The 18223-nt window shown below is 44.6% G+C and overlaps 1 protein-coding gene across 1 annotated transcript in view; it reads right to left on the minus strand.

Moving 5' to 3' along the window:
- LOC137514583 (E3 SUMO-protein ligase PIAS4-like) overlaps window positions 1-18223 on the minus strand; it is a 227514-nt gene that overhangs the window by 138184 nt on the left and 71107 nt on the right. Inside the window, exon 3 of the mRNA XM_068234222.1 lies at window positions 2968-3041. Coding sequence (XP_068090323.1) covers window positions 2968-3041 — 74 coding nt within the window. The remainder of the gene's footprint in view (window positions 1-2967; window positions 3042-18223) is intronic.

An 18223-nucleotide genomic window follows, 5' to 3' on the forward strand; every position in this document is an offset into this window, starting at 1 on the left:
AGCCAAGTGCTAGCTTAAGCATATACAACTCATTTTATATAAAAAAAAATGCCATGTGGGGCCATGTGATCCTCTGCGACGGCTAGCCTTAGCGTAGCTCGGGCTTACTGCCAGGGAGGTTAATTAAGCTACATTGCTCAAGCAGCACACCTTAGTGTGGCAGTAACATTTTCAAAGAAGTGCACCCTACTGCTGTAGCATGCACTACTAACTTACTCGCGCTACCCCAAAATGAATAACTGCTCCAATTGTCTCACTCTAGACACTGTCAGGTCCAGTGACTTTGTAGAGCGAGATCCCCGCACTTTGATTAGCCCAATAGGCTGCCTGTCACTTGACAGGGAGCCTATTGGGCCAAAGTGCAGGGATCTCGTCCTACAAAGTTAATCAACCCCCAAGTCAGCTTGCTAATTATACAAGCCGTTCGTCTGTATTTCTCCTGTCTGGCTCTCAGGGAAATTGCTGATGTTGCTTAAACCCAAGAAAAGCTGAAGCCGTGTCTGACACTTGGCCGGCGGATCAACTGTATACACATCACCATTGCAACAGGGACGTGAGCCCTACTGTTCCAGTTTGAAACCAATAAATGGCTCTCACAGAATTACATTTTAAAATATGTGGTGTTTATGGCTCTCAGCCAAAAAGGTTCCTGATCCCTGTCCTAGAAGATATTTTTTTATCTTTTAAAAACTATTTTACAGCACAATTTTACAGCAATTGAAGTATCAAAAATTAACGTATATAGTAGAGCATAAGCCGACCCGAGTATAGGCAACCCTCTAACCTTTACATTAAAAAACTGGAAAAATGGGTTGTCCCGAAAATAAGCCAGGGGCAGGAACTGCCACAACTACAAAACCACTCACACCATGGCCGGCCCCAATCATACAAGGGAAATATAGCATAAACTTAGCAAATAGCAATAACAGTTTTACAAAATGAATAGTAAAAGTAAAACCACAAACTTATTTATAGTTAGCCCATTAACTGCTACTGTCATAACCATAGCAGCTAAACAAAAGCAAATTAAGCAACTGACCACAGTGACCGTCACTTCAGGACCACAGGTTACTGCACAAAATACTATGCTGACAGTTTACCTCGCACCACAAAAACCTCCTCAGCACTGCCTTCACAATATGCCATACTGCAAGTGAGCGACACTTAATGCCCCCTCCACCATATGCTGGTGGTATTATGTTGCAGCTGATTTTTTTTTCTCCCACAAGTCCCCCTCCCCCACCCCGAGAACATATGTCCTATGTGCCCCTGAGTGCCTCCTTATCCCCCACTTGTGTCACCTGCCATATGCAGAATGAATAATGGTGGTGGCTACAATTCAACGGCATGTGAGCAGCTCACCAGAGTTCCCCACCATACACATGCTGCATAATGATGCCGCTACAATTTATCAGGATCGGCTCTTCCCCCTCCCCCTCAGTCACTTACCCTCCAGAAAGCGATGTGTCGGTTCCGGGGTTGGTAATATGCAGAGTGGTACTCAGCATTCAATCATCGGACTACGCTGCCTGAAAGTCTCCACTCTATGACGTCCTGCAGCAGCGCGTGTAATTAAAGGTACCACTAAGGGGCGTCAGAGCGGAGACTTCTTCAAGCAGTGTGGTCAGATGATTGAACGCGGAGTACCGCTTTGCATATTTCCGTCCTGGAACAGACATCGCTCTCCTGCAGGGGTAAGAGACTCAGGGTGAGAGCCGATCATGTCCTGATAAGTTGTAGCGGCATCATTATACAGCATGTGTATGACGGGAGACACTGGTGGGGGAGTCGGGTGAGCAGCTCACATACCCTTGAATTATAGCCACATCATTATTCATCCCGCATATGGCAGAGGGACACAAGCAGGGAGTGAGGAGGCACTCGGGTCACATGTCATGCACTTACTCGTGCAGAGACCCCCACTTTTGGCCCACTTTTTTGGACCCAAATTCTCGGCTAATACTCGAGTAGGTACGGTAGGTGAAAATGTGGTAATGAAATTTTGAGCATTTACTTGCTTGGTGTTTAACCACTTGCCGACCGCACGCTTATACCGTGCGTCGGCAAAGTGGCAGCTGCAGGACCAGCAACGCAGTACTGCGTCGCCAGCTGCAGGCTAATTAATCAGGAAGCAGCCGCTCGCGCGAGCGGCTGCTTCCTGTCAATTCACGGCGGGGGGCTCCGTGAATAGCCTGCGGGCCGCCGATGGCGGCTCGCAGGCTAAATGTAAACACAAGCGGAAATAATCCGCTTTGTTTACATTTGTACGGCGCTGCTGCGCAGCAGCGCCGTAAGGCAGATCGGCGATCCCCGGCCAATCAGCGGCCGGGGATCGCCTCCATGTGACAGGGGACGTCCTGTCACTGGCTGCACAGGACGGATAGCGTCCTGTGCAGCCTCGATCGCCGGGGGGGCAGCAGGTAGGAGAGGGAGGGGGGAATTTCGCCGCGGAGGGGGGCTTTGAGGTGCCCCCCCCCGCATCACCCAGCAGGCAGAAGAGATCAGACCCCCCCAGCACATCATCCCCATAGGGGGGGAAAAAGGGGGGCAATCTGATCTCTCTGCCTGCTACCTGATCTGTGCTGGGGGCTGCAGAGCCCACCCAGCACAGATCAGTAAAAACAGCGCTGGTCCTTAAGGGGGGGTAAAGGGTGGGTGATCAAGTGGTTAAAAGGCATTTCATTGGCAAGTTGTAAAAATATTACCTAGAAGAAAACTTGGGAGAAAAAGTTAATTGCATATGGGCCTAGGATTCATATTAAATGCAGAGTGCACCAGCACTCCCAGGGAAAGAAAATTATTCCATGAGTTGGTAACTAAACTCACTAATACAATAAGAAAAAAAAATAAAAATTAAAAAACAAGACAAAATACTGCATGGGCAGGGTGCATTTAAAATATTAGACATGTGTGACATTATTCAAAGTCGTCACTTTTTTTACTGTGTCCAAAATCTCGAAGTCTTACCGGACATATAAGAGACACTCTGACTCCAGTTGTGGCAATCTCACTGTCAGGATCCAAACACAGCTTCTCCCTGACTGTACAAATTGAAAAAATGAAAATCAAATAATAGTCTCAAAAATTCTGTGAATACTTTTATATCAAGGAAATTGAGGCCACTCGCTCTAGTAAAAGTGACATTTACGGTATATCAAAACTACAAGACAATTACTTAGCTCAGATGGTAACCGAACCATCCAGAGAAGATGCTCTTCTTGGTTTGGCCATGTCAGATAGACCAGATGTTATATCGGATGTGCAAGTTTCAGAACACACAAAACAATGAATTTAAAAAAAAAAAAACAACGTAAAGAAGCTCAGGGACTCGCTAAAGCCCCATAAACACACAACAGCGTTCTTTTATGCTTTCACAACTTTTGTTGTGAAACAAGTTGAAACACCTAAAAAAGAAAGTCTTTTGCTGTTCAAAGAGCTGTTAAGACTGATAAAAAGTCAATCCAACAGTAGGATTGACTTCTCAGTCTTAGCTCTTTGAACAGTAGCAAAATATTTTTTTTAGGTGTTTCAACTTGTTTCACAACAAAAGTTGTGGCAGCATAAAAGAACGCTGTTGAGCGTGTGTCTGGGGCTTAAGATTGGTAGACTGGGATAGTAAATTACAGGGCAAGGACAAGAAGTAAAAGGCAAACTTTCAAACATTCTTAATGACTATTGTACACTGTACAAGCGCTGCGTAATATGTTGGCGCTTTATAAATACAATAAATAAATAATAAATAAATACTTTACGGAAATAATTCTAAATCTAAGAAAAAGGCCTGTATGGATAAATACTTCTGATTTAGACATTATTACATGTAAAATGAATACCTTTAGTGCCCTAAAGAATGAGGGGACTGCATAGGCACAAAAGTAGTATAGTATATTACTAGAGTAATCAGACTTACAAAACTGGATGCAGAAAAAAAAGTGGCTAGTGATACAAAGTCAAATCACAAAACGTTTTCCAAAGTGAAACTTTATTGTGTAATATCCAGCCAAAGCAGAAATGTTAAATGCTTGCTTTGCTTCTGTCTTTACCAAGGTCGTGCCTTTAGCTCACAATATGGGCCTAGGTTGTTACTGCTCTATCTCATTCAGCATGAATTGCAAGGTGTGCAGGGACATTTAAATCAGATTAAGATAGGCAAGGCACCAGTCCCTGGTGGCATCCATCCCCTGGTATTAACCACTTGGCGACCGCACCATGCCAAAGTGCGGCGGCAAAGTGGCATGCCCAGGACCACGTAAAGCCAATTGGCGTCGGGTCCTGGGACTCTTCCTGGCTGGGGATCGCGCGCATCCGCCGGCAATAGGCTCTGCCCACCCGCCGGCCATTCGGAACCGCCGGCGGGTTGTTAGCCCCTCGATTGCCGCGTTACAATCGTATATATACAGGCTGCCTCCTGCCCTGGTGGTCCCAGTGATCGAGTGACCACCAGGGCAGGCTGCAGCCCCCCAGGTAAGCACCCAAGCACACTGATCGCCCACGGAACCCCTCAGACCCCCCCCCCTCAGACCCCTGTTTGCACCCAATCACCACCCTAATCACCCATCAATCACTCCCAGCCTCTATCTGTCAACACTTTTTTTTAGATCGGTCCCTAAACTGCCCCCTGGGGGCTCCTGATCACCCCCCCCCACACTCTCAGATCCTCCCCAGCCCCCCCCCCCCCCGTGTACTGTATACATCTATCCTCCCCGTCATTTACCCGTCAATCACCACCTGTCACTGGCCCTATAAGATCAGACCCTAACCTGCCTCTTACGGGCATCTGATCACCCTCCCACACCATCAAATCGCCCGCAGACCTACCCTCAGATCACCTCCAAAGTGCATGGTTTACATCTGTTCTGCCATCTAATCACCCACTGATCACCCATCACCCACCCCCTGTCACTGCTACCCATCAGATCAGACCCTAATCTGCCCACACCCTCAGAACGCCCTCAGACCCCAGCCCTGATCACATCGCCAGTGGATTGCTTGCATCCCCCTCTCTAATCACACCTTGAAACACCCATCAATCACCTCTTTTCACCCCCTAGCACACCTACCCATCAGATCAGGTCCTAAGTTGCCCCGTGTGGGCTCCTGATCACTCGGCCAAACCCTCAAATCCCCCTCAGACCCCCTTCCGATCACCTCCCCAGTGCATTGATTGCATCTATTTTCCCCTCTAATCACCCCAAGACACCCATCAATCAAATGCCCATGTTCTCTGCTGCCATGTCCAGGTCACGATTTGAGAACATCCTGCGCTTCCTGCACTTCAGTGCCAATACAACCTGTCATCTAAGAGGCCACCCTGCTTATGACCGGTTCCTCAAAATTCGCCCCTTCATAGACCAAGTCATCAAAATTTGCAGATGCTTATACCCCTGAACAGTCATTTTGAGACATTTGGTTTCCAGACTACTCACGGTTTTGGGCCCCTAAAATGCCAAGGCCGTATAGGAAACCCCACAAGTGACCCCATTTTAGAAAAAAAGACACCCCAAGGTATTCCGTTAGGTGTATGACGAGTTCATAGAAGATTTTATATTTTGTCAAATGTTAGCGGAAATTGATTTTTATTGTTTTTTTTTCACAAAGTGTCATTTTCCACTAACTTGTGACAAAAAATATCTTCTATGAACTCACCGTACACCTAATGGAATACCTAGGGGTGTCTTTCTAAAATGGGGTCACTTGTGGTGTTCCTATACTACTGTGGCATTTTAGGGGCCCTAAACCGTGAGGAGTAGTCTAGAAAGCAAATGCCTCAACATGACCTGTGAATAGGATGTTGGGCCCCTTAGCGCACCTAGGCTGCAAAAAAGTGTCACATGTGGTATTGCCGTACTCAGGAGAAGTAGTATAATGTGTTTTGGGGTGTATTTTTACACATACCCATGCTGGGTGGGAGAAAAAAAATCAAAACATTGTCATTTACAGAGATATTTCTCCCACCCAGCATGGGTATGTATAAAAATACACCCCAAAACACATACTACTTCTCCTGAGTACGGCAATACCACGTGTGGCACTTTTTTGCAGCCTAACCGCGCTAAGGGGCCCAAAGTCCAATGAGCACCTTTTGGCTTTACAGGGGTGCTTACAATTTAGCACCCCCCAAAATGCCAGGACAGTAAACACACCCCACAAATGACCCCATTTTGGAAAGTAGACACTTCAAGGTATTCAGAGAGGGGCATGGTGAGTCCGTGGCAGATTTCATTTTTTTTGCCACAAGTTAGTAGAAATGGAAAATTTTTTTTTTGGTCACAAAGTGTCATTTTCTGATAACTTGTGACAAAATAAAATCTTCTATGAACTCACCATGCCTCTCAGTGAATACTTTGGGATGTTTTCTTTCCAAAATGGGGTCATTTGGGGGGTATTTATACTATTCTGGAATTTTAGCACCTCATGAAACCTGACAGGTGCTCAGAAAAGTCAGAGATGCTTCAAAATGGGAAAATTCACTTTTGGCACAATAGTTTGTAAACGCTATAACTTTTACCCAAACCAATATACACTGAATGGGGTTTTTTTTTTTAATCAAAGACATGTAGCATTATAAATTTGGACAAAAATGTATACAGAAATTTTACTTTATTTGAAAAATGTCAGCACAGAAAGTAAAAAAAAATATTTTTTTGACAAAATTCGTCTTTTTTGATTAAAGAAAGCTGTATTAGGGACAAGAAAAGGAGGTAAAATTCATTTAGATAGTAGGTTGTATGCCCGAGCAATAAACCGTGAAAGCTGCAGTGGTCTGAACTGAGAAAAAGACTCTGGGTCCTTAAAGAGTAACTGTCAGGCTGCAGAAGCTAATTTAAACCTCTATTCTCCTGTGTTAAACAGTTTAGAAGGAAGCCCAAAAGCAATTAGTGAAGATAAAAATCTTAGTTACCTTTGATGTGTGCTTATCTTAAAGGCTGTTATAGACCCATAAAGACGCAAGCCGCATACTAAACTGCAAAGCATTCTGGGGCCCTCCCCTCGGCTGCTAATGAGACGTTACAGCAGCTTGTGTAATCAGTCCAGCGCGTAGCACTGATAAATCTCGGGCAGAGTACACTGCAGGAGTCAGCTATTGTTCCTAGCCACATGGCTCATTAATATTCACTGCACACTGTGTTATTTAGTACAAGCTTATCTGTGATCAGGAAGCAGGCAGGACATGACGACACATTTGACAGAAAAACATGGAGCCTGCCATGAGCTGTCAGGAGCATCTATCTCTGCATATACTATATACAAATTCTGTGAAATCCAAACGTGGACAGTGAAATGCATATGTAATGTAAGTACAGCCAATCTTTAGCTACTGATATATGTGTTTATTTTCTCTGAGACCTTATACCTAACAGCTCCTCTTTAAGGGGCGAAAAGACTGTGGTCCTTAAAGGATACCCGAACTGACATGTGACATGATGAGATAGAAATGTGTATGTACAGTGCCTAGAACACAAATAACTATGCGGTGTTCCTTTTTTTCTTTCTCTGCCTGAAAGAGTTAAATATCAGGTATGCAAGTGGCTGACTCAGTTCTGTCTCAGACAGGAAGTGACTACAATGTGACCCTCACTGATAAGAAATTCCAACTATAAAAACACTTTCCTAGCAGAAAATGGCTTCTGAGAGCAAGAAAGAGGTAAAAAAGGGGAATTTCTTATCAGTGAGGGTCACACTGTAGTCACTTCCTGTCTGAGTCTTGACTGAGTCAGCCACTTGCATACCTGATATTTAACTCTTTCAGGCAGAGAAATAAAAAAAGGAACACAGCATAGATATTTGTGTGCTAGGCACTGTATATACACATGTCTATCTCATGTCACATGTCAGTTAGGGTATCCTTTAAGTGGTTAAAGCCCACACAACAATAATCCATGAAGAAGGGAAATATCCCACTAATTGTGCAAGCTAGTGCATGTATGCTTTAGATCAAACATTAAAGTGGAGCGGTCAGCCATCACTCGGCCAATCCCTCAGACCCCCTTCCCATCACCTCTCCAGTGCATTGATTGCATCTGTTCTCCTCTCTAATCACCCACTGAGACACCCATCAATCACCTGTCACCACCTGTCACCCCCTAGCACTCCTATCCATCAGATCAGGCCCTAATCTGCCCCCCTGCAGGCTTCTGATCACCCAGCCAAACCCTCACCCGCCCCACCGCAGTGACAGGATTTTTTTTTTCTGATCGCTGCTGGTACGACTTAATTGTGGCTGAGACCAACCGTTATGCCACACAATACGCAACTGCCAATCCAAGAAGCTACTATGCCCAGCCTTTCCGGTGGAAGCCACTCCAAGTTTCCGAACGTAACATTTGTTGGGGCATTCTTCTTAACATGGGTCTAGTCAAAAAGAACGTATTGCAGTCTTATTGGTCTACGCACCCAATACATCACATGCCCATGTTCTCTGCTGCCATGTCCAGGTCACGATTTGAGAACATCCTGCACTTCAGTGCCTATACAACCTGTCATCTAAGAGGCCACCCTGCTTATGACTGGTTCCACAAAATTCGGCCCCTCATAGACCACCTGTCATCAAAATTTGCAGATGCTTATACCCCTGAACAGTCATTTTGAGGCATTTGGTTTCTATACTACTCCTCACGGTTTAGGGCCCCTAAAATGCCAGGGCCGTATAGGAACCCCACAAGTGACCCTATTTTAGAAAGAAGACTCCCCAAGGTATTCCGTTATGAGTATAGCGAGTTCATAGAAGATTTTATTTTTTGTCAAAAGTTAGCAGAAATTGTTTTTTTTTTCCACAAAGTCTCATTTTCCACTAACTTGTGATAAAAAATAAAATCTTCTATGAACTCACCATACACCTAACGGAATACCTTGGGGTGTCTTTCTAAAATGGGGTCACTTGTGGGGTTCCTATACTGCCCTGGCATTTTAGGGGCCCTAAACCGTGAGGAGTAGTCTTGAAACCAAGTGCCTCAAAATGACCTGTGAATAGGACGTTGGGCCCCTTAGCGCACCTAGGCTGCAAAAAAAGTGTCACATGTGGTATTGCCGTACTCAGGAGAAGTAGTAGAATGTGTTTTGCGGTGTATTTTTACACATACCCATGCTGGGTGGGAGAAATATCTCTGTAAATGACAAATTTTTTTTTTTTTACACACAATTGTCCATTTACAGAGATATTTCTCCCACCCAGCATGGGTATATGTAAAAATACACCCAAAAACACATACTTCTACTACTCCTGAGTACGGCGGTACCACATGTGGCACTTTTTTGCACCCTAACTGCGCTAAGGGGCCCAAAGTCCAATGAATACCTTTAGGATTTCACAGGTCATTTTGAAACATTTGGTTTCAAGACTACTCCTCCCAGTTTAGGGCCCCTAAAATGCCAGTGCAGTATAGGAACACCACAAATGACCCCATTATAGAAAGAAGACACCCCAAGGTATTCCGTTAGGTGTATGGTGAGTTCATAGAAGATTTTATTTTTTGTCACAAGTTAGCGGAACTTGACACTTAGCGGAAATTGATTTTTAATTTTTTTCACAAAGTGTCAAGTTCCGCTAACTTGTGACAAAAAATTTCTATGAACTCCCCATACTCCTAACTGTAATACCTTGGGGTGTCTTCTTTCTAAAATGGGGTCATTTGTGGGGTTCCTACACTGTCCTGGCATTTTAGGGGCCCTAAACCAAATGTCTCAAAATAACCTGTGAAATCCTAAAGGTACTCATTGGACTTTGGGCCCCTTAGCGCAGTTAGGGTGCAAAAAAGTGCCCCACGTGGTATCGCCATACTCGGGAGTAATAATGTGTTTTGGGGTGTATTTTTATACATACCCATGCTGGGTGGGAGAAATATCTCTGTAAATGGACAATTGTGTGTAAAAAAAAAAATCAAAAAAAATCTCATTTACATAGATATTTCTCCCACCCAGCATGGGTATGTGTAAAATTACACCCCAAAACACTTTATACTATTTCTCCTGAGTACGGCGGTACCACATGTTTGACACTTTTGCAGCTTAGGTGCGCTAAGGGGCCCAAAGTCCTTTAAGCACCTTTAGGCTTTACAGGGGTGCTTACAATTTAGCACCCCCCAAAATGCCAGGACAGTAAAAACACCCAACAAATGACTCCATTTTGGAAAGTAGACATCCCAAAGTATTCAGAGAGGCGCATGGTGAGTCCGTGGCACATTGCATTTTTTGTCACAAGTTAGCAGAAATGGAAACATTTATTTTTTTTTGTCACAAAGCGTCATTTTCCGCTAACTTGTGACAAAAAATAAAATCTTCTATGAACTCCCCAAGCATCTTAGTGAATACTTTGGGATGTCTTTCCAAAATGGGGTCATTTTGGGGGTATTTATACTATCCTGGAATTCTAGCACCTCATGAAACCTGACAGGTGCTCAGAAAAGTCAGAGATGCTTCAAAATGGGAAAATTCACTTTTTGCACCATAGTTTGTAAACGCTATAACTTTTACCCAAACCAATAAATACACTTTTTTTTTTTTATCAAAGACATGTAGCACAATAAATTTGGGCAAAAATGTATACAGAAATTTTACTTTGACACATTTTATCACAGAAAGTAAGATAAAAATCATTTAACAAAATTCATGTCTTTTTTGATGAATATAATAAAAATTAAGAATCGCAGCAGCAATCAAATAACACCAAAAGAAAGCTGTATTAGGGACAAGTAAGGGAGATAAAATTCATTTATATAGTAGGTTGTATGACCGAGCAATAAATCGTTAAAGCTGCAGTGGTCTGAATGGAAAAAAAGTGTCTGGTCCTTAAGTGTTTTTTTTGACTGCAGTCCTTAAAGAGACACTGAAGCGAAAAAAAAATATGATATAGTGAATTGGTTGTGTACTATGAATAATTACTAGAAGATTAGCAGCAAAGAAAATATTCTCATACTTTTATTTTCAGGTATATAGTGTTTTTTCTCACATTGCATCATTCTATAATGTGTGCACATTACACAACACTCAGCATTCAAAATGACTCTTTCAGAGCAGTCTGTGAAGTAATGACCTCTCCTCTAGCAGAGGAAAAGTAAATAGTCCAGGAACAGTTGAGATAATAAAAGTCAGATAACAGCCCTCTCCACGACTAAAGGCCCATACACACGTCGGATTTTTGCGAACGACCAGTCGTTTGAACGTTCCGCCGTTTGCACGTCAAATCCGACGTGTGTACAGACTATCGTTCGGGTGATAAGACTGGTTTTCAGCGATCCGCCGGGCGGATCGTTCAGGACCAGTCTTATCACCCGAACGATAGTCTGTACACACGTCGGATTTGACGTGCGAACGACTGAACGACGGAACGTTCAAACGACGGGTCGTTCGCAAAAATCCGACGTGTGTATGGGCCTTAACTTAGTCGGAGAGCTTAATGGCTTGTTTGCATAGAGATAACAACTGGAGTTTCTCAAATCTTCCTGTACTGGAAACAATTACACTGATGTATCTGATCTTAATGTTTTATTTCTTAGCTGTGCTACACATACAAATCATAATATTTTTTTTTTCGCTTCAGTGTCTCTTTAAGGGCCCTTTTCCACTAGCGCGTTTGCGCTAGCTGAATCGCAAAACCGCAAACCGCTAGCGATTTTACAATCGCTACGGTTTGCTTTTTAACATAGGAATCGCGGTAGGTCATTTACACTACCGCGATTCGTTTTTTATTTGATCGCGATCGCGCCGCGGAGCGACTTTTGCCGCGATTTTGCTATGCAGTGCATAGCATAGCAAAATCGCGGCCGCAGACGTCGGGAAAACGGCGGAATTGCGATTCAGCAATCGCTAGCGTTCAGCGCGAACGCTAGCGACTGCTAGTGGAAAAGGGCCCTAAGTGGTTAAATACGTTGAGTTCAGTTATAATAATCCCCTTTATCTTCTTTTCTGTTTTTCTCTTTCAAGTGGGTTAGTTCCTTGTGACTGGGGTATAGCTGATGTTTTACCCTTATTCAAGAAGGGAAGAAAAATCAGAACCAGGAAACTATAGACCTGACATCTGAGAGACAGAGGAAGCTTAGGGAGTTAAATAAGTGGCTAAGAAATTGGTGTATGAAAGAGGGATTCAGGGCCTCAGAGCCCTAAGCGTAACCAGATTTTGGTGCACTCCCCCCCCCCCCCCCCCCCCCCCCAATTCATCCTCTTAGCACACACACTATCTTTTATCCTGAGAAATCGCACAACTCACAGCAGGGGAAAGAAAGCATAAAAAAACGCCCAACGCAAATGCAACCGGAATGCAATGTGAACGAGGCCTAACCGTATATGAGCAGCAGGTACGCCCTTAAGTGTATATAGACAGTCAAGACAGATTCTCTACCTAAAAAAATAGCAGGTGCCTATAAAACTGACTATGAGCACTGTTGGCTATTTGTTGCCACTGTTTTATAGAGAGTGCCTCTGCTACCAAAATTTCCTGTTTTAGGGCTAGTGCACACCAGAGCGGTTCTGAAGAGTTTTTTTTTAAACGCTTGCAGGGGATAAACCGCTTGGCTAATAAATGAGAATGGGCTGGTGCACACCAGAGCAATTCGTTTTTTTCCACAAACGCAAATGTGGGGGCTGCAGTATTTTTTAGATTTCAGAGGCGTTTCTGCCTCAATGTTAAAGTATAAGAAAGTGTTAAACCGCTCTGAAAAACGCTAGGCATGTGTAGAAAGCATGCCTAGAATCGCTCTTAAATCTGCTTCAAAAACATGTAGCGTTTTGCAGATCTGCTAGAGGTTTTTGGTGTGCACTGGGCCATAGATGGGAATTGAGACTATTAACATGGCCTATGGTAATGCCCAAACTTTTCCAGCATCTCCAGTGCCTACCATTCCTGCTTCCCTGCAACCCCAACACTCTGCAAAAAAAATGTTGTGGTGGCTGGTTGACAGATGTGTGGGTAGTGGCTGGTGGCTCAATAACAGATAAGTGCAGGTAGTGGGTGGTGGCTAGGTGACAGCGCAGGTAATGCATGGTGGCTAGGTGACAGCGCGAATAGTGACTGATAGTGGGTGGTAGCTGGGTGACAGATAAGTGCAGGTAGTGGGTGGTGGCTAGATGAAAGCCCAGATAGTGGATGGTGGCTGGGTGACAGTGCGGGTAGCGACTGGTAGTGTGGGTGGGTGGCTGAGTGAGGGTGGTGGCTGGGTGACGTGCTAGAAGCGACAGGTAGTACATGCGGAGGGTTGGGTGATAGTGCAGGTTGCAACAGGTTCTGGGGGTGACAGTGCAGGTAGCGACAGGTAGTGGGGGGTGCCTGGGTGACAGTGCAGGCAGTGGGGGCGGCTGGGTGACAAATGGTGCAGGTAGTGGGGGTTGGCTGGGTGACTCACAATACAGGCAGTGGGGGTGGCTGATTTATTGACAGTGCAGGCAGTGGAAGTAGCAGTACAGGCAAAGGGAATGGCTGGGTGATAGGTAATGCAGGCAGTGTGGGTCACTTGGTGACAGTGCTAGGAAGTGGCATAGTGGGAAACAGAATAGGTGACCTGGACCTACCTCTCTCTGGTGGTAGTCAGTATTAGGACTGCCAGTGTGCCAGGCAGCAGTTGCAATGTCAGAGCCTCATTTCCCCTCCAGCCTCGCAGCCCAGCTCTCTCCACGTGCAGTACAGGCAGGGGGCTGACCCTCTTTCCCCAGGCTGGCAGCTAGGGCTTCACTATTAAAGTGATAGCTTCCTGGATGCAGGCAAACATGAGGGAAGCACAGCCTGTTATTCCTTAGCCCCCGCCCAGCCTGCAGTGTTACACAATCATGCGGCAGGGCGGGGCTTAGGAGGTGGAGCTAGCACCGGGAAAGTGCCGACGGGTCTTCTTGTGGGTTGAATTCAAACCCGCAGCAGAATGTGGAAGGCTGCGTTTTAGAATTGGCGGCTGCCACCGCCGCCGTGCTGCACATTGTGACTTTTTTTTTAAAGAAAAATCCACCTTTGCACAGCCACGGGTCTTCACCCCCATCGGCACCAGGGGGTGGAACGAGGTGCGGCGAGAGCGAGATGGACCCAGCCGGAGCCCGCAGCCAGATATGCGGCAGGAGCACCCCCTGGAACCCGGCGCCCTAGCGATCGCTCAGGTCAAAGGCCGGCCCTGGAGGGATTTAAAGGTAAAAAGACAGTGGGAGCCTAACATTTCAGGGGGGAAGGGGGTGGAGAGGATGGTGGGGGCAGTGTAAAGCGTGAGTATTTTAGAAAAGCAAAGTTCAATCAACTCAGGCAGGCACTAAGTTTGGTGGACTGATATAATGTACTACAAGGGAAGGACACTGAAGGGAAACGGCAAACTTAAAATTATTCTCAATCAATATTGTAGTAAATATATTCCATATGGAAACAAAATGTCTAGGAATAAAAAACAAAAAGGTATCTATGGATGAATAGAAAGGTTAGAGATAAAATGAAGTGGCAGAAGAATGCCTATAAGGTCCGAAAACAGGAGGGGATCGAGGCTGCATTAAAGGGGAACTGAAGAGAGAGGTATATGGAGGCTGTCATGTTTATTTCCTTTTAATCAATACCAGTTACCTGGCGGCCCTGCTGGTCTATTTCTCTGCAGTAGTATCTGATTAAAACCAGAAACAAGCATGCAGCTAGTCTTGTCAGATCAGACTTATAAGTCTGAACCACTGAAACACCTGATCTGCTGCATGCTTGTTCAGGGGCTATGGCTAATAGTATTAGAGGCAGAGGATCAGCAGGGCTGCCAGGCAACTGGCATTGTCTAAAAGGAAATAAACATGACAGCCTCCATATATCTCTCTCTTCAGTTCCCCTTTAAGCAATTATAAGGATTGCAATAAAAGTTGTAAAAAAAAAAAAAAAAAAAAAAAAAAAAGGAAATTCGGATGGCAAAGACTGAAGCTGAAAAACAAATCACTAGGGATATCAAATCTAACCTAAAGAAGTCTTAATCTTCCAATTGTAATATTAAATACTTAACGCAGGAAGAAGTGAAGGCAAGACTAAATAAATTAAAAATAGATAAAGCACATGGCCTGGATGGCATACATCCTAAGGTCCTAAAGCTGGCCATACACTGGCCCGATTTGCAGCCGTTTCGACAGCAGATTTGATCACTGGGATCAAATCTGCTGCCAATCGTCCACGCTACACGCCGAATTTCGATCCATTTCGTCCGATCCCGTCGATCGCTCCGTGCGGAAAATCACCGTCGATCGCCCGCGGGTACGGAGCGCGTCGCTAGCGGCGTTCGATTACCCGACGACCGACGCAATAGAGCCGCATACATTACCTGCTCCGCCGGCACGACTACCCCCGGTCACCGCTGCTCCGTGCCCGCGCTGGTCTCCGGCATGCTTCAGTTCCTCCTGCTCGGCAGGAAGTTTAAACAGTAGAGGGCGCTCTACTGTTTAAACTTCCTGCCGGGCAGGAAGAAGTAAAGCATGCTGGACCTGGAGACCAGAGCGGAGAAGACAGCGGAGACCTGGGGACTGGAGTCGCGCCGGCGGAGCAGGTAATGTATGCGGGTGGGGGGAGCGGCGGCAGCACCACCACCACCACAACAGATTGTGAACGGTTTCAGGCTGAAATCGGTTCACAATCTGTTTGCAGTAAAGGTAGCCATACGATCCCTCTCTGATCAGATTAGATCAGAGAGGGATCTATTTGTTGGTCGAATCTGATGGCAAATCGACCAGTGTATGGCTACCTTAAAGAGAATCTGTATTGTTAAAATCGCACAAAAGTAAACATACCAGTGCATTAGGGGACATCTCCTATTACCCTCTGTCACAATTTCGCCGCTCCTCGCCGCATTAAAAGTGGTTAAAAACAGTTTTAAAAAGTTTGTTTATAAACAAACAAAATGGCCACCAAAACAGGAAGTAGGTTGATGTACAGTATGTCCACACATAGAAAATACATCCATACACAAGCAGGCTCTATAGAGCCTTCCTTTTTAATCTCAAGAGATCATTTGTGTGTCTCTTTCCCCCTGCAGCTATCTTCCACTGAAGTGTCAGGCTGTTTCTTCCTGCAGAGTGCACACAGCTCTGCCTGTATGTAATTCCTCAGTATGTGAAAGCCCAGCCAGCTCAGAGGAGGATTTATCCAGCTTGTAAAAGATAAGAGAGAAGAGAGAAGCTGCCCTAATCTAAATAATACACAGGCAGTGTGCAGAGAGGGGCATGGAGGGGGGAGATGCATCACAGAACCACAACACTGAAGAACTTGGCAGCCTTCCAGACACAGGCTGACAAGTCTGACAAGAGAGAGATAAGTTGATTTATTACAGAGAAGGTGATAGCAGAACGTGCTGCAGTAAGCCAGAACACATTAGAATAGCTTTTGGAACTTGTAGGATGATAAAAAACAGGATGCAATTTTTGCTACGGAGTCTCTTTAAGGGAATTAAGTTCAGTTATCGATAAACCTCTGTATCTTATCTTTTGTGACAATTCCAATAGACTGGCGTACAGCCCACGTTTCTCCCTTATTTAAGAAGGGCAAAAAGTCAGATCCAGGAAATTATAGACCTGTAAGCTTAACGTCAGTTGTGAGCAAGCTATTTGAGGGGTTACTAAGAGATACTATACAAGACTTTATAGTAGAAAACAATCCTATTTCTCAGCATCAACATGGGTTTACTAAGAACATGTCCTGTTTGACTAACATGCTCAGCTTTTATGAGGTAGTGAACGCTTATGTGGATATTGGGAATGCTGTAGATGTGATATACTTGGACTTTGCAAAGGCCTTCGACACTGTTCCCCACAAAAGTCTGGTGCAAAAGTTGAAGATGCAAGGACTGGGAAAGTGTGTGTGCATGGATAGGGAACTGGCTAATGGACAAAAAACAAAGAGCTGTGGTCAATGGATCTTATTCAAAATGGGTGACTGTTAGCCGTGGGGCCCCACGAGGGTCAGTACTGGGTTGAGTGCTCATAAAATGTATTTATCAATTACCTAGTAGATGCAGTAGAAGGCAATGTTGCTATTTTTTGCAGAGGATACAAAAATGTGCAGAATCAACTCTCAGGAAGATAGTGACACATTGCAACAGGATCTGGAAAGGATGGCTATATGGGCCCATAAATGGCAGATGAAATTAAATGTTTAAAGTTGTAAAGTCATGCATTTTGGTCGTACCAATCGTCTAGCACCATACAAAATAAACTGGATGCAGATGGGGACATCAAACTTGGAAACGGACTTATGAGCATTTGAAAACAAGTTGGAATATGCAATGCTGGGCACCACATTACAGGAAAGATATTGCAGTTTTAGAGCAGGTGCAAAGATGAGCAACAAAATTGATACGAGGGATGGAAGGACTCACCAAAAAAGGTTAGATAAACTAGGTCAGTGATCTGCAAACTTGGCTTTCCAGCTGTTAAGGAACTACAAGTCAAATGCATTTGCCTTTATGAATCATGACTGTGGCTGTCAGACTCCCGCAATACATTGTGGGACTTGTAGTTCCTTAACAGCTGAAGAGCCAAGTTTGCAGTTCACTGAACTAGGTTTATTTAGTCTGGAGAAAAGACGCCTTAGAGGGGATCTAATTAACATGTATAAATACGTATTGTATTTTATGTTTGTTTTTATTAGTTACTCAGTTTGTATTTTGCCCTCCTACATAAGTGGAAATGCAAAACGCCAACTCCCATAGAGCATCTTTACTACTAATTGAATGAATCCATCCCTACTCAGCAAGGTCCACATCAAGGACACTTGACTGCTGTATTCGACAGGTTTCACTTACTACACTGGACCGATAACTCCTCCTTTACCCGGCTTTTCCGAAGCCGTACGAAGTCTCTCAAACGAGCCTACTTAGAATGCCTGAAATGACTTAGGAGCTACACCACACCATACTCATACATGAGAAACCTCTCCTGTTAGACATAATTATATTCTATCTTACTAATAGCGCTAGTTTTATCTTGGCCCTTTGGCCGATGTCTCACATGGGAGGTCTAAGAGGTTTGCGCTAATGTCAAACTTTACAGTTAAAATTTTCAACTCAAAGTTTGCCATTATCTTTATTGTAGCAGGAGATTGTTCATTTAGCCAGCCGATGATACTTTTTTTCCACTACCAACCACTAATTAATAAGCAAATTGTTGCATCTCTCTACACCATTCTAACAATATTGGGCCTTTCAACTATGCCCTTCTTTCCCGCGCTGACCCAGCCACCACCCCAATAGAGGGTGTAACCTTGATACCCTCCCTATCCCTACACCCACTATATCCTGTTAGGATT

The sequence above is a fragment of the Hyperolius riggenbachi genome, chromosome 1 (assembly GCF_040937935.1).
Source record: "Hyperolius riggenbachi isolate aHypRig1 chromosome 1, aHypRig1.pri, whole genome shotgun sequence".
NCBI classification, from domain to species: domain Eukaryota; kingdom Metazoa; phylum Chordata; class Amphibia; order Anura; family Hyperoliidae; genus Hyperolius; species Hyperolius riggenbachi.